At 38.7% G+C, this 25451-nt stretch overlaps 1 protein-coding gene across 5 annotated transcripts; it reads right to left on the reverse strand.

Annotated features, from left to right (window-relative positions):
- Window positions 1-487: 487 nt before the first annotated feature.
- lrp3.L (LDL receptor related protein 3 L homeolog) lies at window positions 488-25451 on the reverse strand. 5 transcript variants are annotated; one of them, XM_018258020.2, is made up of 7 exons: window positions 24885-25451; window positions 14013-14060; window positions 11240-11375; window positions 9019-9227; window positions 6131-7217; window positions 4253-4385; window positions 488-1461 (listed from the first exon to the last, which is right to left on the reverse strand). In XM_018258020.2, exons 1-7 carry the CDS (start codon window positions 24937-24939, stop codon window positions 661-663), a joined length of 2469 nt encoding a protein of 822 aa, XP_018113509.1. In that variant the 5' UTR covers window positions 24940-25451; the 3' UTR covers window positions 488-660. The 5 variants fall into 5 exon arrangements, with proteins under 5 accessions (XP_018113509.1, XP_018113508.1, XP_041446155.1 ...); XM_018258019.2 differs by having other exon boundaries at window positions 11240-11378; window positions 24885-25450; XM_041590221.1 differs by lacking the exon at window positions 24885-25451 and adding an exon at window positions 24354-24614.

Consider the following 25451-nt stretch of genomic DNA (forward strand, 5'->3'; position numbering starts at 1 on the left):
TTTAAGGGGCCGATTCACTAACTTCGAGTGAAGGATTCGAATTTTGAAGTTTTTTTTGGGCTACTTCGATCTTCGACTACGACTTTGAATAGAGGGATTCGAAGTAAAAAATCGTTCGACTATTCGACCATTCGATAGTCGAAAAAAAACTTCGACCCCCTAGTTCGCCATCTAAAAGCTACCGAAGTCAATGTTAGCCTATGGGGAAGGTCCCCATAGGCTTGGCTAACTTTTTTTGATCGAAGGATATTCCTTCGATCGTTGGATTTAAATCCTTCGAATCGTTCGATTTGAAGGATTTAATCGTTCGATCGAAGGAATTATCCTTGGATCGTTCGATCGAACTATCTGCGCTAAATCCTTCAACTTCGATATTCGAAGTCGAAGGATTTTAATTCCTAGTTGAATATCGAGGGTTAATTAACCCCGATATTCGACCCTTAGTGAATCGGCCCCTAAATGATGAGGTAAGTATAATTTCTTAACAGTTTCTAAGACCTTCATACTTTTACATTAAACCCTATCAAATAAAATCAAGCTCAGGTTTGCAGATAGGAACAGTGGTAATATATTATAAAAAATATATCCTTCTAGCTGATTAATGGGGTTGTTTCCAAAAAGTACAAAATGTAGGACATTATTGAGATAGAAGAAGTTTTATTAGCAAACCAGTAGTGACTCATCATCACTGGTGTAACTTTCCGAGAGCGGATGAGGCACCTCCTTTGTTGCCATTTCCACCGAATGATAACTGCTACTATGTACACCTAAAGGCTCGTCCTGACAAGACATTGCACAGGAACATGGCTCCTTGTTAACCTGAATCTGGACATTCACTTTGCTGTCAACGTGATCCAAGTTTGTTCTTTTTAAAGGCAAATTACTGGGCTTTTTTCCCTGTTGATGGCTGTGGATGTGATTAGCACCCTCCGGTGAAGTCCTTTGTGGCCCGGGTACCAAACCTTCTTCTTGGAAATGTAATGACAAACAGTCTTCCCATGTAGCTTCTATACTTTCAGTTATGGATGAATTACAGTTGCTGTGACAAGGTTCCCTTGAGTCTGAACTTGAAGCCAACTGCTCTGCCTGAAACGGCATGTGCAAGTCTCTGCAAGTGTTCTGTAAATCGTTTAATGGAAGCTCTTCTATGGCTTCCAGTTCGAAATGTAAATCGTTGGAAGAAACTTCAGGACTTGATTCTTGATTGTTGGCCAACGTGTAAAATCTTTCAGGGGGAGTTGATGGGCTTTGCCAGTTGTCTTCGTTCATGCTGTTTTCTGTCTCGCTGTATCTTGTTTGTGACAGAATGGATGTCAGAAGGGGAATCTGTCCCCGTGCACGTGGGTGGTGAAGCAGTCTGTTCCAAAGTCGTCCCAAACGCCTTCGAGAAGAAATCCTTCTGGAAGAATGACGTCTCATTTGCCGTCTCATAGCCGTGCGGATGTTCTGTAGCATGGAAACCTAGGGACGATAAGGCTAAATTAATTAAAATTCACTAATCAATGTGGTGTAAAAATAGCATTCAGTGCTCACTGATAATAAATCTAAACCATGTAACGAAATTTGTGATAAAATAATGGTCTTAAAAAACAATTCAAATTCCAGAGAATAAATGAGTTTTATTTATATATGTATAGAAAATATAGCTAAGAAAGCAAAGACTAAATATAGAATTTGTAAAAGCATCCAATTATTTATGTGTTACATTCAGCGGCTGCTAATAAATCAGTTAAAGACCCTTTCATGCATGAAATGCGTGCGCCTCCTCATTTGGCTACATTGATCTGGACAAGGATGCCCTGCCAGGCAACTAGGGAAAGCAACACACTAGTGTGTGGAACATACTTTCCATTCTCAGCACCCACCTCTGAAACTGAACAGATGGAGATGATGGAAGGGAGATTCTAACTATGAGTTCTTTTATTACAGCAGGAAGCATTGTCAAATACTACTCTGCATAGTTCTCTCTCTTCAAAGTGTTCTGCCGCGTAGGGACTGTGCATAAAAGCACCTGGATATATTAGCAGTGTAAAACTTCTAATACCATGAAAACAAAGAGAATACAACACTAATGTAACGTACTTCCCCTTTAAATAGGTAGCAAGCCATTACAGCATAAATTATTATCTCAGTAGAAGATTCCTTGAGTAGAGATGCCTTTTTTTGTTCTTATCCAGAGACAGCAAAATCTGTATGTGATCATATCTTATAAATACCAGGGTTTGTGTTTCTATGACTGTTCATAGCTCACCTTTAAATTAACCTTTAGTATGTTTTAGAATGTCCTATTCTTGGTAGCTTTTCATTTGGTCTTCATTTTTATTATGTATAGTTTTTAAATGATTTGCATTTTTTTTCTTCTGCAGCCAAATAACTTTTGGGGCTATTGGGGCAGATTTATAAAAATTTCAAGATTGCAGTTTTTGTAATTAGTGAAAAACCTGCAGTAACAAAAGTGAACGCAAATATACTCAAGAATATTTTTTCAAAAGCTTGAAAAGTCACGATTTATGAAGAAAATAAGTTTTTTAAAATGTTTGTTTTTAGGTTTATCTCTTTTTATTGATCATTAACAACAGATTACATTACAGTAAGTTATTTTTCAGTACCAATACAATAGAACAATTAAGCTATGTAGTAAACATGGTGATGTCATAATATGTGAGATGTTATACAAACCATTGTCTAAATAAAAACAATCTTAATTAAAACACAGTAAATGCAAATAAAATCAAGGTATAACAAACCTGAAATAAGATTAAAGTTTAAAGTTTGAATAGAATATATTATAGAATATAATATCAGTTTCCTCATACTGAAGTAAGAAACTTTACAAATACAATCAATTAAAAATTCTGCATTATTTCTGAAATAATCAAGTTTATCTTCACTATTCCTCTCTCAGCATCTGTTTCTCTTCATTCTGTCTTCATGTAGCATTTGGGTGTCATTGACAGTTAGATCCAATATATCATATGGGGGGGGGGGGGGCTTCCTTTCCTAGCAGATGAATTAGAGCTCACTCAAATAACTTATTCCAGTACAAACAAAATAGCTGCCTTTTGCACAAATTCTGCACGTAGACAGACATGATTTCTGGTGATTTCAATAGAGAGAGCTCTATACATCTTCTAGGCAAAAGGAGCCCCCCTATAAGATATATTGGATCTAACTGTGTTAAAGCACTGCGTATCTTGACAGCGCTATATAAATAAATTATGATGAACTGTCAATGATTATCTGACACCCAACTGCTGCATGAAGACAGAATGAGGAGAAACAGATGCTGAGGAGGAATAGTGAACATAAACTTGATTATTTCAAAAACAATGCAGAATTTTTAATTGATTGTATTTAGAACGTTTCTTATTTCCGTGTGATGAAGCTTATATTACATTTTCGCGATAGTTCCCCGTTAATATTGTGAGTGTGCCAGAGGATGTGCTCCCTGTACGGGCTCAGCGGACTCTGGTGTCAATACTTTGTATGTATGCTAAAAAGGCTGTTGCAATGAGGTGGAAATCGCGGGTAGGTCCGACACACAAAGAGTGGGAACAATTAATTGATAAATCCGTAACTCTCTACAAGCTTACTTATATGAGAAGGGGATGCCCGGGTAAATTTAACAAAGTCTGGGATTTGTGGGTGGACACAGAACCAGTGGTAACTCCCTCCTGAAGGCTTAACTCATCTCCCCTAGCTATGTTTTTGGAATTTGCTTGCACATGGTTCTGGGATACGAACAAAAACTAAGTAAATATCTATACCTCTATCTGATTCTGGTCAATACAGGACATTTAGATTTAATCTATTGGAAATGACAACACCAAGCCGTTTTTTTCCTTTTTTACTTGTTTTTATTTCATGTTTTCTTTATTTACTTGCTGACATTGTATCCTTCTTTTGCATTTGTTCAATGCTTATGGTATATCTTTGTACACATGGATATGTCTGTAACTTTCTTTGCAATTCTTATGGTTTCATGAAAATAAAGAATTGTTAAAAAAAAATATTGTGAGTGTGCCAACCACCAACTGTGCTTTTCAACACTTCTAAATAGTGTCTATATTTTATTGCAGTGTTTATGGGGCAGAGATTGCCAGTCTAGTATATCCTTTGCAAAAAAAAAAAAAACCTTTATGTGAAGATATAAAAATGAAACATAAAAATCTGCGTAACTGTACAGAAGAAAAGTTTGATGCTACATATTAAACAAGATCACACATGCAATGAATAATTTGAGTTTATTTACTTGAGAGTCACTGAATACTGGAAAATCTTCAACAGGAGGAATAAGACCTTGTGCGATAAGTTGCCCATATGACGGGGGAGCCTCGCGCCTCACAAAATCTGCCTCAAGGCGCGTCATCTGAGTTTCAAAAGCCCTGTGCGAAAGGGAAAAAAATTTAGGGGCATGGAGCACAGTGTTACTTTATTCACATAAACGGACACAACCAAAATAATGTGACAGATTATTAAAGGAGTGGTTCACCCTTAAATTAGCTTTTAGTGTGTCATAGAATGGCTAATTCTAAGAAACTTTTCCGTTTGTTTCTCATTGTTTATTTTTTATAGTTTTTAAATTTTTTGCCTTCTTCTAAATCTTTCCAGCTTTCAAGTGGGGGGGGGGGGGTCACTGACCCCATCTAAAAACAAATGCTCTGTAAGGCTACACACATATTTTTATTACTCATCTATGCAGGCCCTCATCTCTTCATATTCCAGTCTCGTTCACATCAATGCGTGCTTGCTAGGGTAATTTGGATCCTAGCAACCAGATTTCTGAAATTGCAAACTGGGAAGCTGCTAAATAAAATGGAAACAAAGAAAGCTAAGGAGCAAACAAAATTTCAGTTTAACCACCGGAGACTAAAAATGGGTACTCCCTGCACAGTAACAAAGACTGAAGTTAAAGGGATACTGTCATGGGAAAAAAAACTTTTTCAAAATGAATCAGTTAATAGTGCTGATACAGCAGAATTCTGCACTGAAATCCATTTCTCAAAAGAGCAAACAGATTTTTTTATATTCAATTTTGAAATCTGACATGGGGCTAGACATATTGTCAATTTCCCAGCTGCCCCAAGTCATGTGACTTGTGCTCTGATAAACTTCAATCACTCTTTACTGCTGCACTGCAAGTTGGAGTGATATCACCCCCTCCCTTCCCCCCCCCCAGCAGCCAAACAAAAGAACAATGGGAAGGTAACCAGATAACAGCTCCCTAACACAAGATAACAGCTGCCTGGTAGATCTAAGAACAACACTCAATAGTAAAAACCCATGTCTCACTGAGACACATTGAGTTACATTGAGAAGGAAAAACAGCAGCCTGCCAGAAAGCATTTCTCTCCTAAAGTGCAGGCACAAGTCACATGACCTGGGCAGCTGGGAAATTGACAAAATGTCTAGCCCCATGTCAGATTTCAAAATTTAATAAAAAAAAATCTGTTTGCTCTTTTGAGAAATGGATTTCAGTGCAGAATTCTGCTGGAGTAGCACTATTAACTGATGCGTTTTGAAAAAAGCATGTTTTCTGATGACAGGATCCCTTTAAGGTAAAGATTGAGACAGGTCTTGTGCAATCTTTAGCAAACAGTAGCACTGGGGTATTAGGTAAGCAATTATATTGACTGGGCGAACCCCATTATAATACTTGTCATTATTATAATTACTAACTGCTGCTCCTCAAACAGTGAGTCAGCAGAATAAGGAGTTGGGCAGAAGCAGGAAAGTGGTTTATATATTTGGCTTAGCACCAAAACCATAGATATTCCTTAGTTAAAGCAATAGGCAAAAAGAATCTTCCCTTTGCACTAAACACATACTGAAAAGTGGGTGTGTGATACCATCAAGTCATTAATATGCACTATACCTTACTAACAAAAATATCTTCCAATTATGTTCTTAAATTTTCAAAGTATGGTAGACAGCTTATTGTGTTGGCGGAAAGCCAGTCAACGTAAATGCATTTGTTCAATCAAGTGGGAGCTGATATAATGTGGCATTCACTCATGTAAAATGCAGCACATGTTTAACGTTACATGTTCTGGCACTTGCATATGTTTACCAGAATAAAGCTTTGGTTAGGTATGCTTTCTTGGCATCTTTGTGGCCATAAACTGCTCACCTGTACTCTCTGCTCCGTAGTGAATAAAGTTTGAAAGCACAGCCCAGAGCTATAACTAGAAGTAACCCACACACAAGGCTGCCAATGAGTGCTGCTGTAATGACCTTCCTGGGTACAATCACCAGGCAATTCTGTTCATCACTTCCATCCTGGCAATCTTCTTGGCCATCACAGCGCCACGTCTCAAAGATACACAGGTTGGTACCACAGTGAAAATTGCCAGGTTGACAAGTGAAGCAGTTCTTCTCATCAGAGCCATCAGGACAGTTCTTCTGATTGTTGCATCGATCAAGGGAGGAATAGCAGAGGCCACTGCCTCCTTCGCAAGGGTACTCATTCCTTTGACAAGCTGGGCAGTTCTCTTCATCTTTGCCATTAGGGCAATGCCACCAACCATCACAACGTTGGCTATCAGAGAAGCAAACCTCATCACTTCCACAAGGATGCTCCCAAGGGAGGCAGTAACCTTTGACCTGATAAGTTGCATTAAAGCCATGGCCCATGCTTTTTGATCGTGCGCGGTACAATAAAGTGAGCTGCCCGTTTGGAGATTCGGAAAGGACAGTGTGTCTATTGTTGTGATAAGAAAGAGTATGCAAGAGTCTTTCACTTCTCTCACCTATACCATCATACACTCGCACATAGTCATTGTAGCCCAGCTGCAAACTTACTTGCAGAATAACATGTCGATTATCTTGCGTATCCACATACCATGTGCACTGCAGCTCAGTTTGGCTGTGATCAGCACGAAAGAAATCAGGCGAGGCAAACGAGCCGTAGAAATTGCTGAGCTTTCCACCGCATTTCAGATCCGGGCAATTTTCTTCATCTGAACCATTGCTGCAGTCTTTTACAGTATTGCATCGCAGTTCATTAGGCAAGCACTGCATAGAGTGAGCAGCACTACATGGGAAAGTGCCAAGTGGACATAGGCTGATATGCGTTTCTGCAGAAGGGGCTGTACAGTTTCTCTCATCAGTGTTATCCCCGCATTCATCTAAGGAGTTACACTTCCAGCTGCTTGGAATACACTTGCCGTTCCCGCATAAGAACTCTTCAGCAGGGCAAGAAGTCAAACCCATTTTTCCTGTTGGAAAGAAAGAATAAGGATATAATGAAGGGTACATTCACTAATGGAAGTTTTCTAGATGCATGACATAAGGACTCACTGTTATTTTATAACAACATACCATTAATGGTCCCTCAAAAAAGGGCATGGTAGGTCCTAGACAGGCTTGGGGCCATAAAAATACCAGGGGCACAATCTAGTTCTGCCTTGATAAAACCCCTCTCCCATATTTTGGCAGTTGGGAGTGTTATTGGGAAGGTGTTCTTTATAAATAAATCAGATACCTCTTAAATGTAGATTCAGCTTATCCATGGAGCAGAAAACCAATGCAGATAGTAATGGAAAATGCATTAAACCGATGTAAAGCACTCTGGTATACACCAGAGATCCCTCTGGTTTCCAAATATGCTTTACAGTAAGTAGTAAGTGCATGAAAGATGGAGCTCTTATTTGCTGTAGCTTTTAGTCTGAGGCAATTTGATTAAGACATTTATTTATTTTTTATATGTGCATTCTTCTTCAAGGCCAGCACGAACCACTTTGAAAATAAATACATTATCTCAGCTGTGAAAGTGTGGCATAAAAATGTAATTACAGCAAATGAAAGTTAATTGCATTCCACCTCAACTCTTGTACTTTAACTCTCAGTGTCCTCTGCCAGCTAAGGAGGGTGAAGCAAGGTACTTTAGGTCCATATTTACAAAAAAAAAAATAGTTTTTAAAGCTCTAAAAAGTAAGCCCAAAAATAACTACCAGCCATATGTGGTGCCTTCTCAGCCCAACACAATTCAGCTGGCTAAAATGCAGCACAAACCTCCACATGTGGGTTTCATAGCAAATATCTGAATACTCAGGAAAAGGCAATCTTGAGATTGCAAGTTTTCAGGCATATCCCATTTCAAGTAAATGGGAGCCATAGTAGGCGGTGTGATAGTTTCATAATCAAGTGATATACAAGTCACTAGGGTTGAGGAGACTGCCTCATACAGATTTAAATAAACAAAAGGAATCCTGGGAATGAATTCCAAACAAGCTCCAAGAAAATCCCATTTACATGGGTTTCTCCTATAGGCTAAAGCTCACCCACTGGGTTTTTAAAGCAGAAGCCAGGATAATAGCTGATCAGTTTATCAACTACAGACAGGTTTCACCTTTCTTGAGGCTCTTCAGTGTAGTGCAGGGTTATCTGATCTGCTTAGATAGAGTCATCGTGTGATTTCGCATACAAGTCACTAGGGTTGAGGACCCAGTGGGTGAGCTTTAGCCTATAGGATAAACCCATGTAAATGGGATTTTCTTGGAGCTTGTTTGGAATTCATTCCCAGGATTCCTTTTGTTTATAATCAAGTGATAAATGCTCAAAACTCCCCCCCCCCCATTTACTTGTATGGTGCACTTGCTGGACAGGTAATTGTGCTTCTGAGCAACAGTTGCTGAAAAGTAAATGCATTCACATTTGCACAAGAGTGCAATACAAATTTTGAGCATTTTGTCCCATGGACATGAACGTACTACTCTCCCATATGACAAAAACAGTAGGAATCATCCTTGCATGTCTCTGCCAGCTAAAATAAAGTTCTCTCAGCAGGCCTCCCCTGACAGGCACATTTTTAGGAGTTTTCCTGCTGGATAAATTCTGCTGGTGGAAAAATACCCATATGCCATTTGGGTGATAGCACAGACACAGAGAGTGTTGTTATTTGTCCTCCAGAGCAATTTATCCTGTGCTCTCCCACTGACCATATTTTTAAGCTGCTGCTCCTCAACCCTTCAAACTGCTTTAATATAATACTACTACCTTAACAAAAAGTTTACATGCCTTTAATATATGAAAGACGAAATCCCTGAAACTGTCCTGAGCTTGATGCATCAGAGTGGAAGAATATCCAGACATGATCACGCGAAGAGGTGAAGGCAGGGGGGATGGCAGAACCACATACTTTATACTCCTCCCTTCTTGAAGAAGGGCCAATCAGAAGCCAGTCAACTGTGCACTTGTGAGACTCTTCTACGTCAAAATTCTTAAAACTGTTGAAAATGAGAGAGTAAATATGAATAAATAAGGAAACGAATGAATAAACAATGGCCGTGTAGAACAAAGCAACTAAAAGGAACAAATGATTGAATAATTCATTCCTCAACAATACTATGTATAATTAACCCACAGACAACGTTCCCATTCCTGTTAGAGATACAATTATATTCCCTTAATCTATTAAATAAATCTGTTTATAAAAAACAATACTATGTGGGTTTATGTATAATTAACCAACAGACAAAGTTCCCGTTCCCGTTAAAGATACAATTATATACCCTTAATCAATTACATAAATCTGCTTATAAAAAACAAATAAACAAAAAACAACATAAACATATTAAGGGGGAAATGTAATAAAATTCACAAATTTTCAAAAAAAAAAATTTGCACGCTGCAATGTAAAATTATTCATTAGGCTTTTATTGCATTGTGAATCTTAATTACACAATGAGAATCTTAATTGCACATTGCGAACCTTTAATACCCGCTTGAAGGTAGCGTAAACTTTTTCATTAAGAAGCTTTCTTACATACATTGCACACTGGCGCAAACAAGAAAATTCACAAACGCTATCCTACTCTCATATTGCCATTACGCAACAGACATTTGCTTTGCCAAAACATTTTGCCTTTTCATATGACAGAGAACACTCTGGAGCCATTTCTAACGATTGCACCAGTCTTCTGGGCTCAGCTGGACTTTAAAATGATATGTTTGTCAGTGAAGTAGCCTTTACTTTAGACCTGAAAAAATCCATTATTTGATAACAGTCCTTATAAAAATCAATTTGTTGCGCTCCAAAATGACGGGTGTATTTTGATAGTGGTCTATTATATATTCCTACCATGCTGTTGGCTAAGCATAAATCCATTACAAACATTTGCAGGGCTAGAAACATAGAAACCCTTGCCCGATTCACTCGAGGGCTAATCTGCATGCAGATAAATTGCATGTGCATTCAGCTTGAAACGCTATGGCTGATTTTATTTAAAAGTCATTGAGCAATGATTTTTACGTTTTTAGAGTGAACATAGCACACTGCTTTTATGCTCTGCTGACGATGTAATCTTTTATTTAAAATGGTCTAGAATTTTGTATAATAGTACTGTATGTAACATTGCATGTGCCATATTTCATACAAAACATATCAACATATATCAATATACTTCATCTGTTCAACATTGCTTGTAAACAGTCACATCTGGAAAATATATCATATGATTTCCATTATCAACCTTTAGTTAATAAAATGGCTAATTTAAGTACAGGTATGGGACCTGTTGTCCAGAATGCTCTGGACCTGGGGTTTTCACGATAACGGATCTTTCCGTGATTTTGATCTTCATACTTTAAGTCTAATCAAAAATCATTTAAGTTTTTAACCAACCCAATAGGCTGGTGTTGTTTCCAGTAAGGATTAATGATATATTAGTTTGGGTCAAGTACAGAGAATATGGAAATGATTTGAAAAATTTTGAGGTACATCGCCCCTCTACCTTTGCGCCCTAGGCACGTGCCTCTTCTGCCTACCCCTAGTTCCGGCCCTTAGCCATACCTGTATCTGTTTACCACTTGCATATATTATAGCCAGCACAGTCATAAAAATAAGCTTCTAGTTAATGATTTCTCAACATTCTTAGTCCCTAATGTGAGGAAAGTGGAATATCTCCATGATGGTCTTTCAGGCCTGTAGTTATCCATCTTTACTTTAAGCATTTTCATGTGCTTACGACACCACAACTGCCCCAATTCTGGTGCCCTCTTATCTTAGAGAGCCCAATAAAAAACTAAAATTGCTAGCTAAACCCATGGTTCAGTCTATGTACTGTAGCCAACTTAGGACAGGACCTGCTTATTGGAAAATTAATAGTCTGCACTTATTCTATTTTTTATCTCCATCAAGATTACAAGAACTTCCTTAACCCATAATATATATTTCACTTATTGCAAATAAATGAAGGTCCTCTTCCTGAGGTATCATGAGATGCTATGAATATTTTACCTAATTGTGATCACATCGCCATGATCTCCTTGGATGTACCAACTGCAGTTCATTGTTGGGGGGTAGTTCATAGGCCAAGCTGGGCTGTAAATGACCCCTCTTCTTTCTGTGTGCTGCTCCAGTTTGCCACTGCAGGCTGCTGTAGAGTACATTTTAATTAATTATTCACTGGCACACAGTAATGAACAATTTATAGGGGCAAATTTACTAAAGGGTGAAGTGACTAAAAAAATTGCCAGCGTGACGTCATTTCGTAACTTTCGCCGATTTACTAACGGCCGCAGGAGTCACATTGCTAGCGAAAGAGACAGGCGCTAGCAATCATTCACACGCTATCGCCAGACGAATTTTGCTCTGGCGAATGGATGTAACTGCGCAAATTCACTAAAATGCGGATTTAACTGAACGTTACCTCTTTCACCAGATTTGCCTTTGCCAGCTCAGACCAGGCGAAGTGCAATAAAGTAGATAGGAGTTCCTCAAAAAAAAAGTCCCAAAAAACGCTAGCAACTTTTCAATATTTCATGGTGATAAAAGATTGTAAATTTTTTTAGGGTACCCGACTTCCCCCTACATTTCCTAACATATGGCACATAAACTATACACTGGGCTCATGTGTAGGGCAATATAACACCTCTATTTTCTCTTATTAAGGTTTCCTGGGCTTGTGTAGTGTAATGTATTTGTTGCAGCATATACGTCCATTGAAATTTAACTTCCCGCTGTATGCAAATTAGCCAATGTTAGCGCAACTTCGCTTTGCTTGCCGAATTAACGCTAGCAAAACTTCGCCATCGCTCGGCGCCCTGGACGCAACTTCCCATTTTAGTGAATTAGCATTGTCCTGGCGAATTGTCGCCTGGCGAAGTGTTGCGTTGTGAGTAAAGCCATCACTGGCAATTTTCGCCGGTTAGTGAATTTGCCCCATAGTTGGCTGAAAACATTGGAGAGAATACAGTATATGGAAAATATTATACATTAGCAGTTTTTCACAAAATTCCTTTTGTTTTCAGTTCATTGCAAGAACTGTCAAATCCCCATACATTTAAGCATTGTGAAATACAAGCCCTAGCACACAATAGGATAGTGCAAGTAAATTATATTCACTGTGGAGATTTGGCTCAATGATAGGGATATGCCTTCCTTTGCATTCTCCTGTGATTAAGCTGAATCGATACAAGTTATGTAATTTACTTGTGGTGATTCAAGCAATAAACTTTCTAAATATAATCAGTTAAAAATGCTGTGCCATTTCTGAAATAATCAAGTTACACTTCAGTATTCCTCTTTCCGCAGTCTGTCTCATTTCATGGTGGCTTTGTGTCAGAGCTGGTTATTTTGAAAACAATAACAGAAGTTTTAACTGTGCTTAGTCTACTTGAGGCAGCACCTAATAAATTCTCACTGATTAAGAAAAACTGAGTGAAAGTAATCAGGGTGCTCTCTGTAACTGCTTTAGCCAGGTAGTACAGTTCTGCAATATAAGATGTATAGCGTATATAGTACTGTCGATAGCAGTGAACACCTTGATTAGTACAGTTGGTTATTGTGAAAGGCAGTTAGTTCTAATACCGGTACATTGTTTAGGCAAAGGGAGTTAGGACCAAGGACGGATGGCTGAGGAGGGAAGAACGAGGACCCAGGACTGATGGCTGAGGAGGGAAGAGTGAGGAGCGAGGACCCAGGACCTGACAGCTGAGAAGGGAGGAGCGAGGTGTGAGTGTAAAAGCAGGCGACGTTGCATTCCTCTAGCATAGGAGATCGCATACAGGGGATGGATTTCCCCTGACGATGTCCTAATATGCTTTCCGTCAGGGCCGGATTTACATAGTGGGTGCCCCTAGGCCCACTGTCGCTCGTCACCCCTGTCCCCTCCCCTTTATCTGTGCATATTTTCATCATCTGGACCATAGCAATGGGGATTGGCGCATGGGTAATTTAAAATATGATTGTATCTCCAGCGCATCACCTGTGTTTTTGAACCAATGTGGGTGTGGTTGGGCCCGGGCCTAGGTGGCCTTTCCACAAATCTGGGCCTGCTTTCCGTACACGTGTGCAGGGAATATTGGGGTTTGGAGGATGCAGACTAAGGACAGCTGGCTGTTGATACAAAGTAACAGTAGTCAGCCAGTTCTGCAAAGTAGTCAGAAAGATCAGCACAAGAGCAGGGGGCTAGGCTTAGGGAACTGTCAGAAACCATTAAAAATCATGAAAAGTCGGCATATTTTTTAATTGATGTATATTGCAAAGTTGCTTGAAATTATGTTTACATTTCAAAAAGCTTATGTTATGTTTTTGTGGAGTTCCCCTTTAAGTATGGGAACTGAAAGAGTGGTCACTGCTTGAGAAAGGATGGATCTGTTGAAAAAAGGGCCTCATGAGCAGGAATCAGTACACTACCTGCTAGAAGCATATTATCATCAAGTAGACTCATTTCTAGGCTCTCATATCAAATGCAGCACTACTGACTGACGAAAAATTGTCAACATAAATTCTACATTTATCTACTTTATCAGTCCTCATCTACAGCTAGTCAAAACAGACATTAGCCCCTTAATTCAATGGTTATAAATAGAAGCATTACTAAACTCAAACTGTATCTAACAAGATACATAAAAACGTCTGAACACATAATACACAAATAAAAGAATAGAAATACCCCTTTCTTTTTTTTATTCACCATTTAAGATGCCCATTTTCACTCATATGCATGTGTGCAAGTAGGCGATATGTGATGATACACTACTGTACATTACTATACTAGAACATGTACCTGCATGTGGAACAGCCGTTTCAATCCATCCACGTGTAAAAGCATTCACTGCGAAAGAAAAAACAATGAGCACATATGTTTATGCCTTTAATATAGCAGACATGATCCAAAAACACATACAGGTATATAGCTTTACTTTCAATCAATGCAACTGGGAAATGCTAGTGCTTCATATGCTTTCTTTAGCCTCTAGTTATTCCAGAATATTTATTCGTCTTAGACGGCAATCTGCATGAATGATTTTCATAATTAAATTAAAAAGACTGGTGATGGAACATTAATTTGATTGTAATTCAAACTGATTTTTCAGATATTCCAATATTATACCCTAGAAAAGAAAATATAAAAAAAAATCCTCATATGTCATCTGAATAAGCAATCAGAAAGTAGGTATTAGAATACTATATTTTAGAATAGTTAGAAAAATGTGCATTTTACGCAGCACCCATACCTCATAACTAAACAAAATATTATATTGTAAAGCTGATTAACAGAATCTGCAAAACATAAAAAAAAACATGGAATTTAGCACACTGTGTCTTACATCCAAGCCTTAAAGGAGAAGGAAAGCTACCAAGGCAGTATATTGCCAATAGAGTAACCACAACAGTGCAAGCTAGAACACCATTTTTATTCTTTAGAATGCTTTTCAATAACTTAGTAAACAGCTCTAGACACTGTCTCTGTTTGTTTAGGATAGTAACGGCCATATTAGCTTGCTGTGACATCACTTCCTGCCTGAGTTTCTCCCTGCTCCCTCATAGCTCTGAGCTCAGATTACAGAAGGGAGGGGAAGGGGAGAGGAGCAAACTGAGCATGCTCAAGCCCAAGCCCTGGAGGTTTCATCTGAAAAAAGGAAGTCTGATACAGAAGCCCATGTGTACACAATAGAAGGACAGAAATGCAGTGTTTCTTTTGACAGAGGACTCAGAGCAGCATTACTTTGAGGGTTTACTAGTGTGTTCATATAGACCTTTCTGATAAAGATAGGACCAAAAGTACTGTACCTGTCTACCATTCAATATTGATGCCCCGAAAGCCACACACCAAAATAACAACTGTTCGTAAATAAAACAATAAAAAGTTACAGGAAATAACACCATTAGCTATATAGGTTCTGAAATGTCTCATTCTAGCAGATATATAAGTCCAGTATGTAGATTTATTCATCTTTCTTATGTCCTTCCTGCACTGGTGGTGTAGATCTCCCTAGGCAGCCGGCACTCATCAGCACAATGTAGCACAAACATCATATTCACTGCAGTTGGGGAGCTTACTATTAATGTGCGGGTCGGGAAAAACCTGCTGAAGCCAGCCCTCCCTCCAACCGCGCCCGCCTTTTATAGACCTGCACCGACCATCCCCACTGATGACATCACAATAGGGGTGAGGTGGCCCACGGCTATAAAGCCGAAAGCCAGCAGCTGAAGGTGGCGGGCAGGGAGAGCAGGAGAAGAGCTCAACCTGCACCGCACCGTGAAGAGGTCAGCCTGAACCCGTCTGACCCACGAAGAAATCCGAAAGGTATCAGCCTAGTCCGCACATCACTAACCAGCTTACCCCTTTCATTGTAACCACCTGTGCATCAACGTTTTGTCGGTTCAATCCTGACAAAGGGAGAGTAGGAATCCTACTCTCATTCTAGCAAATAACACTGCAGGAATCCTACATCAAATGCTACAACCTGGCAGATCACTATTTGATGGAGAAAATCTATACTTCTCCCACGGACATTTATAACAGACAGAACTTGTGGGATTGGAGCAAACCTGAGTCTGGTGCTGGAGCAGAGCTGGTTAATTATTTTAATTTATGCTGTCACAGAGGTGGAGCTGGCTTACTGAATATAGCTGTGCTCCAGGGCTAAAGCAGAGCTTCTCCTGTCACTGCTACTAATATCAAATGGCGTTTACCTAAAACAGTTCAATATGTAATTAATTCTGCAGTAGAAAAATGAGTAGGCTTTTTCAGACTTCAGCTAATAAAGGGACGTAAAGGAGAACTAAATCATAACAAAAAAGTACGGTGAAAATGTTGCACATTATGTTTTGCGGTTCTGTAACTGCCCAAGTGGACCAAGGCCCTTTAGCAGTAAAAATCTGTACCAGTCTGAAGATGCCCCAATAGCTCCCATTTTCTTTTCTTTTGCTTATTCACAGCACATCCTCTCTGCTGCTACTGACACTACTTTTCAAAATATAAATGTACGTAAAAAGTTACCTATAACTTTTGACCGATAGGTTTGATTTTGGAAGTAGTTGTTTGTAGTTCCTGTCTGTCCCTTCTCAACCTGTCAGTAAGACAGTGCTAATGAAGCAACACGTTTTATAGTTGGGAGTTACGGTAGCCTAAATAAATACATATTATCTATCCAGCAATATTATATCAGAGGAGCAATTTAAAAAAAGATGTTGAAAAAGGGAAATATTAACCCTTTATAAAGGCAGGCGAAACACAACAGGAAGCGAATGCTCACATTTAAATGTTTTATTTAGGATTTACATATCCTATGCCATTTATTGGCGAAATATCAGGAGGAAGGTTACAACAATGCTTTTTGTATACCTATAACCCTGTTTACCCTAACAATTTTAGGTATAGGTTGCTAAGAACAAATATAGCAGGGAGAAAAAAGGGGCGACAGGAATTCTTGTGTTTCTTTTTTTCTCCATTCACTTGACAGACCCATAATTCATTTGTATGAATAGAATATTCCTCAACAGAGTAGTTTGGAGCCCTCAATAGAATAATTATCTGGCTGGATTGCTTTTTGAATAGAGGCAAAGCACTTCAAGATCTGCAGACAAGTAAAAAGCTGTCTTAATATTGACTGAATTCTGTTGCCAAGAATTAACGGCATTGCCAAAATCCTCCAGGATTTTCAGATGCAAAAACAAGGAGTAATGATAATAGTTTGCTTGAAGCGCTGATAAACGGAACACACCTGTAGGAGAGCGTGCCGCTGCAAAGAGATCGGAAAGGAAGTTGTTTTTCAGTCTGCACACAGATGCAGTAAAAAATGATAAAAAGAAACCCCACAAGTGAGTCTAAATGCAAATGTGATAAAATCACCATTAACCCAGGCCAAAGTAATTTATAAAATGAAATTTTTTTTTAGTTCTTACAAAACACTGAACATGAAATCAACACCTGTGTATTATATGACAAACCCAACAGGTTATTTCTGTGGAATATTGACATAGGGGCTTACGACAAACAGGGGACCTCCACCAAAACTCTTCCATTTTTGGTACAAAAAAGGTATTAGACCCGTTATCCAGAATGCTCGGGACCTGGGGTTTGCCCGATAACGGATCTTTCCGCAATTTGGGTCTTCGTGCCTTAAGTCTACTAGAAATTCATTTAAACATTAAATAAACCTAATAGGCTGGTTTTGCTTCCAATAAGGATTAATTATATCTTAGTTGGGATCAAGTACAAGCTACTGTTTTATTATTACAGAGAAAAAGGAAATCATTTTTAAAAATTTGGATTATTTGGATAAAATGGAGTCTATGGGAGACAGCCATTCCGTAATTCGGAGCTTTTTGGATATCGGGTTTCTGGATAAGGGATCCTATACCTGTACTAGTCTACTACAGGTATGGGACCATGCTAAGCAGAATCCTCGGGACCTGTGGCTTTGCACATAATTGATCATTCTGTAATTTGGAACTTCATACCTTAAGTCTACTAGAAAATAATATAATCATCAAATAACGCAATAGGCTGGTGTTGCTTCCAATAAGGATTAATTATACCTTTGTTAGGATCGAGTTCAAGGTACTGCTTTATTATTACAGAGAAAAGGAAATCATTTTTTAAAATCTGGATTATTTGGATAAAATGGAGTCTATAGGAGATGGCCTTTCCGTATTTTGGAGCTTTCTGGATAATGGGTTTCCTGATAATGTATACCATACCTGTACTATGATTATGTTTTGAAAGTTTTTCCCCCTTTATCCTTCATACTAAGGGCTAACACAAAAGTCAACCTCTCCCTTCAATTACAGTTAATAAGGGTTAAAAATGATGCAGTGTTGGTTAACAGCTGAGCCAAGGGAGGTGTAATTTAGTAGGTTGCCACAGAATGCCCAACATAACAAGGAGCCGTTTAATTCTGCATGCCCTGAAGCAGTCAGTAATGAAAATGCTTTATAACATAGCACAAGGCCAAAGGAGGCAGTTTTCTGCTTAAAGGGGTTGTTCACCTTTGAGCTTTTAATATGATGTTGAGAGTGATATTCGGAGGCAATTTTCAATAGTTTTCATTTCTTATTATTTGTGATTTTTGAGTTATTTAGCTTTTTATTCAGCAGCTCTCCAATTAGCATTTTTAGCAATCTGGTTGCTAGGGTACAAATTATTGTACAAGTAGTAACCATACACTGATTTAAACAAGAGAGGACCGAATAGAAAGATGAGTAATTAAATAGCAATAACAATAAGTTTGCAGTTATAAATTTGTTTTTAGATGGGGTCAGTGACCCTCCATTTGAAAGCTGGAAAGAGTCAGAAGAAAAAGGCAAATAATTCAAAAACTATGAAGACCAATTGGAAACTTGCTTAGAATTGGCCATTCTATAAGATACAAAAGGGGCAGATTTATTAAGGATCGAGTTGTGTTTTTCATGAGTTTCTGAGGTTATATTTTGGTCAAAATTCTATCTTTCAGGTTAAAAAAACTTGAATTTTTTGAGATTTTTTTTTAAACTTGAGTTTTTTGAGATTTATTATACCTTGACCCTGGAAATAGCTTGAATCTGAAAACAAACCATCTACAATCGGTCGAGGTCACGTAGGAGTCAATGGCAAAGGTCCCTTGAACCATCTGGAGATGTTAATAGCCTTCATGATGTTTTAGTTCTTTTCGGAGGGTTTTGCAGAAAATTTGATCAGAGTTTTTTTCCGCCCGAAAAATTTTCAGGTTGTTCAGCTTGCTGAATCAAGTTTTTTCCATTGGAGTTTTTTTCTTTTTCTTTTTTTTTTACATTTGGTGATTTTATTATTTTATTTATTTACGTTTTTATAAGTATTGACATGCCAGTTACAATCCAATGTATTTTAAAACAATTAATTATAATGTAGGAAGTACACAATGGTGGTTCAGGTCTTTACATAAAATCATTTACATACATTTTTGCATCATTTACATGCCAATATGTATCCTATAGTCCCTCTACTGTTTGCAGTTGGAACTGTCCACCATGTCCACTGTATGCTATGTACATTATTGGGGTAAACCGGGAAGGTGGGTTGGGGGGGGGGTCTAAGAAGTAATTATCAAGGCATTCAAGTTTTTTCTTAAATAAGAAACCATTCGAGTTGTGAGTTCATACGAGGACTAAAAAACACTAAAATTCAACCTTAAAAAATAATAAATGACCCTGTAAAAATGAACTTAAAGGTGAACCAACCTTTAAGAATGCACCCATAGCACCATACATCCTGTTCCATCTACATTAACGGGAAATGCTCTATCCATGGCTGACATCAGCTCTGTTAGGCAGGGATTGCTTAGGAATGCTTACTTCTGCACTACTGAGTATCTCCGTATCAGCACCAGTCTATAAGCACAGACTCTAGCCAGGTAATGTAGAGAAACATGACAGAAGGCAATAACCACTTAGCTCATTACGTCTGCCCTTTCACCAGTCTGTCTACTAAGAATTTATATTAAGATTTTTCATCCCTGTAACACTTTTCTTATAGTAAGCATTCTTTAATTCATTCCCTGAACTAAGTGTATCAACCAACCTTTCAATAAGCACAGCATTGTCTAGTCTAGCCAACATTTCCACTGAGATTTCTTCCAATACTTCAGCATAATGTAATAAAATCCAGTTTTAGATTTCCTTTTCGTTAACTATTGCATATTTTCTTTACATTTTCCTATAGAAAAGAAGTCTCTTCTCAAAATACTGACCTACCAGTTCTCCGTTGCTCTCCCTCTCTGAAAATGTTGTACAACACTTAATGACAGCAGTGTACTTACCACTAAATGTTGTTTAGTCATTAGGTTTAAGGAATGTTTGTAGTTTCTATAATATATAAATAAAAAGCCACAATGACATAGGCTTAGTTATAGGGTTGCCACCTGTCCAGTAAAAAATGCCTGTCCAGATTTCCAAATTAGGAAATCTGGAGAGGCCTTTTAAATGAATGGGACGGCTCTGTCTGACGAAGGGGCTTGCCCCGCTATGTTACATCACTTGCATTCAATAAACATGCAGGGTCTATCCCGACTTGTTGGGCCCGTTTCTATTCTACCTGGCGCGGCGATCGTCACGTCATAACCCCGCCCCCAGACATCACAGGAATGACCCTGGATCGACAACTGACCCGTCCCCTCATGCTAACCAGCCTATGATTAAGTGTTTATGACACGAAACGCGTAAGGCTGTGGACACAATAAACTCTTTACTTTGAATTTATCTGCCTGGTGGAAGTTTGCCTTCATTGATTGTCTGCTCCAAAGGTTTTTTCGGTTTGTCCGCTCCCCGCGCTGAGGGCTCAGGGCAGTGCACCTGGGCCTTTTCCCTTATGTGGTGAGTAATCACACTCTATTTAGAGACCCTAAACTCCAAATGTATTATTCGTCCCCTAATCTGTAATCTCCCCAGCCCGCACCCTGCCTGGTCTTGCTGCCAGCAAAGGGTGGCATCCCTACTTAGTTATAAATTTAGACCCAAACTTGAACAGTATCCTCATTCATGATGGTAGTGAGAGGCTTAAATGGCCAATAGGGTAGTAAATCAGCTTCCCAGCCAGTAGTCCTTTAATTTGTTCCCAAAAGCAGACACCATCTTCATATCGCTTTAAAATTGCTGAGCTTTGGCAGTGGTAAAATGCCTTGTATGTTGTGTACTTGACTTCTTTCAATCAACATGGAATATACATTAGTATATTAAAGGAACAGTAAAAAGACCAAAAAATGAAAGTGTTTTAAAGTAATTAACATATTATGTTTATTGGTAGCATGCAGTGTTAAAATCTGTATGCTTGCTACAGAAAGATTACTATAGTTTATATAAACCAGCTGCTGTGTAGCCATGGGGGCAGCCATTCATGATAGAAAAAAAGAAAAGGCACAGATTTCTGTGGTACTAGCCTTAAATTATTTAAGCATTATTTACATGTCTTTCTATAAATGGACTGCACTCTTTATATTTTCTAATAGGAACACAATGTAAAGTTTGCCTTACTACACTCTAACTTTACATTTTGTTTTTCTGTGTTGGTCCTCTTCATTTTCAGTCAATGTGAGCAAATACAGAGCACAAGCATAGTGAAAAAATGTGTCTATATTTGTATACAATGCTACCGTGTAACAAAATAAGACAACTCCATTATATCATGCAACAAAAACTGACATCAATCTGACCGGGCTCTGATATACAGCATGTGGAACCCAGCATAAGAAGGGGCACGAAAGGTAAATTCAGTTGTGAATCTGAACTTATTAAACCCTAAATTACATTATACAAATTGCTTTGTTCCATTATTTTATCTTTTCAATAAAATGTAATTAAATAAAATGAAATAAGATATGACCCCTTTCAAAAAAAAAACATTTAGACTAATGAGAGGATGACATTCTAATCACCTTTCCAATAGTTTATTACAGTTATAATAGTTATTATTCAGTTTATTTCACCAATTAAAGATTCCAATCTGATCATCTTGGTGAGGGACGCTGAGTGAATTTGAAGGGTGAAAGTCATTTACTGTATGCTCAGGGGGCCAGTAACTTCTGGCTCTTCCCTGGATGACACTGCTCATGTAAACTACAACAAGGATTGCAGTCTTACTCTATTGTAGAAGGATTATTTTACTAAAAAGTGTATTTTCTTCTGACTCAATACATTTGTACCAGAATTATATGTATAATAAGGATACGTTTAGTTTAAAAAAATACAACCAAGTCAATCAGATATTCTCTGGTACAACTGAATTGTAGCTCAATGCTGTCCTGTTTTATCACAAGCTAGGTTACGTTAAGTGAGCGGTTCACCTTTAAGTTAACTTTCAGTAGGTTATTGAATGGGTAATTCTAATTTTCAATTTCGTTTTTCTTTTTTACAGTTTTTTAATCATTTGCCTTCTTCTTCTGACTCTTTCCAGCTTTCAAAAGAGGGTCACTGACCCCATCTAAAAAAACAAATGTTCTGAAAGGCTACACATTTATTTTTATTGCTACTTTTTATTAATCATCTATTTCTATTCTATACATACTCCAGTCTCTTATTCAAAACAGTTCATGGTTGGTAGGGTAAACAGATCCCTAGCAACTAGCTGAAATTGCAAACTGGAGAGCTGCTGAATAAAAAGATAAATAACGCGCAAACCACAAATAATAAAAAAAAAATGAAAACCAGCTGCAAATGGATTTAGAATATCCCTCTCTACATCATACTAAATATTCATTTAATGGTGAACAATCCCTATAAAAAATGTCACAGAAATGTTTGGGGTCCTGAAGCCAGCAAAGGTCCCATGAAAGTCTGCTTTATGTCCCCAAGTCTTATAAGTATCATCTAGCCTTGTCCTCAAAAAGCCTCCCAGAGACCAGCACAAGCAGACCTGTTACATCTATCTATGCTCTACCATTGCTTCTTAGTGCATATGCTGAAAACACACACTGTTGCTGGGTCCCAAGGGCAGGCTGAAGCTCAGTATTCTGTATTGTGATTACACAGTGCTCTGAAGGCCATATGGTGATTTGTGGGAGTCACATTTATGAATAAACAGCAGGATTTTCCACTGTTTTCTATAAAAACTTGAAGTATAATCCTAATGTGGAGATTATACGCCTATGTCAATGCAAGAAATGGGACGTAGATACAGGAGGAAATTAGAGATCGCAGCAGGGTAATGAGACAAAACAAAAATTATGAAATAAAATAGTAGTATTCATTATGTATATCATATATATATAATATATATATATATATATATATAAATTTTAACAGTCCTTTGAATCAGAGATGCAACGAATCCACTATTTTGGATATGGCCGAACCCACGAATCCTTCACGAAAGATTGCATATGCAAATTAGGATTCAGGTTCGGCCGGGCAGAAGGATTCGGCCGAATCCTGGCCGAATCCGAAGCATTCCTACTTTGAATTATAAAGTAACAGATTTTGCCAACAACTCTTACTGAACAACTCATTGAGCCACCTAGGGGGCCATGGAGGTCTATTTGTATCACAGAGTATCATGCTCTATGTAGTTAGCATTGCACTGGAATATATAATTCATCAGTTATGAAGACCCCTATAATTTAACTGTAAAACTGTGATGGAACACCACCTTTTCTCACAGCTTTATAAGTGTATTACCGAATGCCAAATTAATTCTCAACAATCTCAATCTTTGAACAGCCATTACTTCATTGCACAAGTCCCACTACAAAGGTGTTAAAATATACCTGCAAAACTGCACTGCTAACTGGCCAGATCCTACAGCTCTAGCAATGAGCAGTTATTCATGCACACAGATTTATCCAAAATCCTGTAATGTCATCAGTGATTGAGAAGTAAATATAGGTCTAAAATTATATTGCAGAAGAAATATCCTTAAATGTTCTTCATAGTAGCTCCTGTAAATCCTCAACTGTTGAAATCCTTATGAATTGCATAATGAATACGATAGTATATCTTGAGGTTTATATTCACATTCAGTAATGAATAAAACAAGTTATCAGTAGAGGAAAAAGTGCACATATGGTATCCACAAGCCTAAGTAACGCTCTGACTTATGTAGTCAGCTTGTAGACCCCAAGGGGCAATGGCAGTATGGAGCAAAAGCCAGTTGTAAGCTAATACTGCTGCCAGAAACCCTAAGGTTGGCTATAATAGAGTCCAGCTCAGTGAAATATACAGAGCGTTAACGATTCAACAACTGAGTATTAAGAAGCTGTGATTAAATATACAGGGCATGAGCGTATTATTTAACTGGGTACTATAATATTTATAGTATTAATAAAAAAATGTACACTACTGCGAGGGTTGGACCATAATCTGGCAAATTACAACCAAAATGTATGTAAGCACCGTTACTACAACAGAACATAGTACAATCTGAACATCCAGGTTTCCAGTCACTGCTGTTATTAGAATGTAAACATACTAAATTTAGCATTTGAACTCATAGATAATGCACTGTGACACTCTACCACCAATCCAGTTACACTTTAGTTTCCTGTGTGGTTATTGATTTGTGTTTAAATGCCACTCTTATCTGAATGTATGTCTAAAAAAAATGTATGTTTAGGCAGTTACATAATGTTCCCCTGTGCTGTCATTGTAAGTGAAATTAAAATTAGATTATACATACACGCCGGTGTTTGGTGGTGCTGGCAACCGCAATGATAAGGTGCCTAGTAGTGAAATGCTTCGACTTGTGTCGCTGGAGCGGTTCTTGTCATACAAAACAGAACACTGGTGTTTCCAGCCCATTACACATTTTTCACCTGTGATGTTGTCTTGTCACAATTGCATATGCTTGACTCAATTCCCTGCTGCAATGATCCCACAGAGCGTGCCTTTATTTATAAACAGGTGTATGGGCTGCTAGAGGAAGAGGGGGTCGTGATTAGATTGTCAGCAGCAGACAAACACACAGGCAGCCTGACAGATGAGATCATAGTATTAACCCATTTCACTGCTGGAAATCATCACAGGCAATAATGGCAGCACAGGGGCTGGAAATGGGGGTTAACCCTTTAAATGCCTTAGCACTGAATCACTGATATCACCTCACCCCCAGTGCAAACAATGCTATAAAAGATCAGTAGTAGTGACCCACGGTGCAGCAGAAATCATTTGCATCGGTACAAATTGCCTGAAACGAGTCCCCAGTACTCACCAAGGTAAATGACAGAGATGTGATGGATGAGCTCCAGCCTGCTAGTCCCGGCCATAGTGACGGACAGGGAGCCAGGAGTCCTTTGTCAGCCGACCAGGGGGCTACAGGAGGGGAGAGGCTCCACATCAGCTGTGCACTTGTCAGCTCCCCAATACACAACAGCGCACATGCATGAGCTCACTCGCCTCTGCCTGCCCCTGTCGGCTGCTGCTGGATGGGAGGTGGAGGCGGGGAAGCATCTCTGGCTGCAGCTGATAATGAGCAGCACTTCCGCCACACACGAGTAGCCTCCACTACACTCGCACCTTGTGCTGTATGTTATAGGATACAAGACAAAGACGAAAGCGAGACCTCCAGGAGAAAGAGGCACCTCTCTCTCTTCCTCAGCAACCTCCCTCCACTCCCATGTTCCGTGGTTCAGCCACTGCTCAAGATTGTAGTTCAGCATAATCCGGAGGGATTCGGTTTCATTCTTTCCCTGTCAGCGCCCACATTGGATTCACTAACAGTCTGATTATTCTCGTGTGTTGGTTACTTTTCACCACAGGAATGCGTGTGGCGCGGAAG

The sequence above is a fragment of the Xenopus laevis genome, chromosome 4L (genome assembly GCF_017654675.1).
Source record: "Xenopus laevis strain J_2021 chromosome 4L, Xenopus_laevis_v10.1, whole genome shotgun sequence".
Lineage (NCBI taxonomy): Eukaryota > Metazoa > Chordata > Amphibia > Anura > Pipidae > Xenopus > Xenopus laevis.

What these genes read in the sequence shown, in the direction of transcription:
- lrp3.L (XM_018258019.2), bottom strand. Translation starts at nt 24,939, where the DNA reads ATGGCCGGGACTAGCAGGCTGGAGCTCATCCATCACATCTCTGTCATT. An exon ending in TCGTCTTTCATATATTAAAG is followed by an intron (nt 7,218 to 9,018) that starts GCATGTAAACTT and finishes TCTTTCCAACAG; the next exon opens with GAAAAATGGGTTTGACTTCT. An exon ending in CTACGGAGCAGAGAGTACAG is followed by an intron (nt 4,386 to 6,130) that starts GTGAGCAGTTTA and finishes CCTTTCGCACAG; the next exon opens with GGCTTTTGAAACTCAGATGA.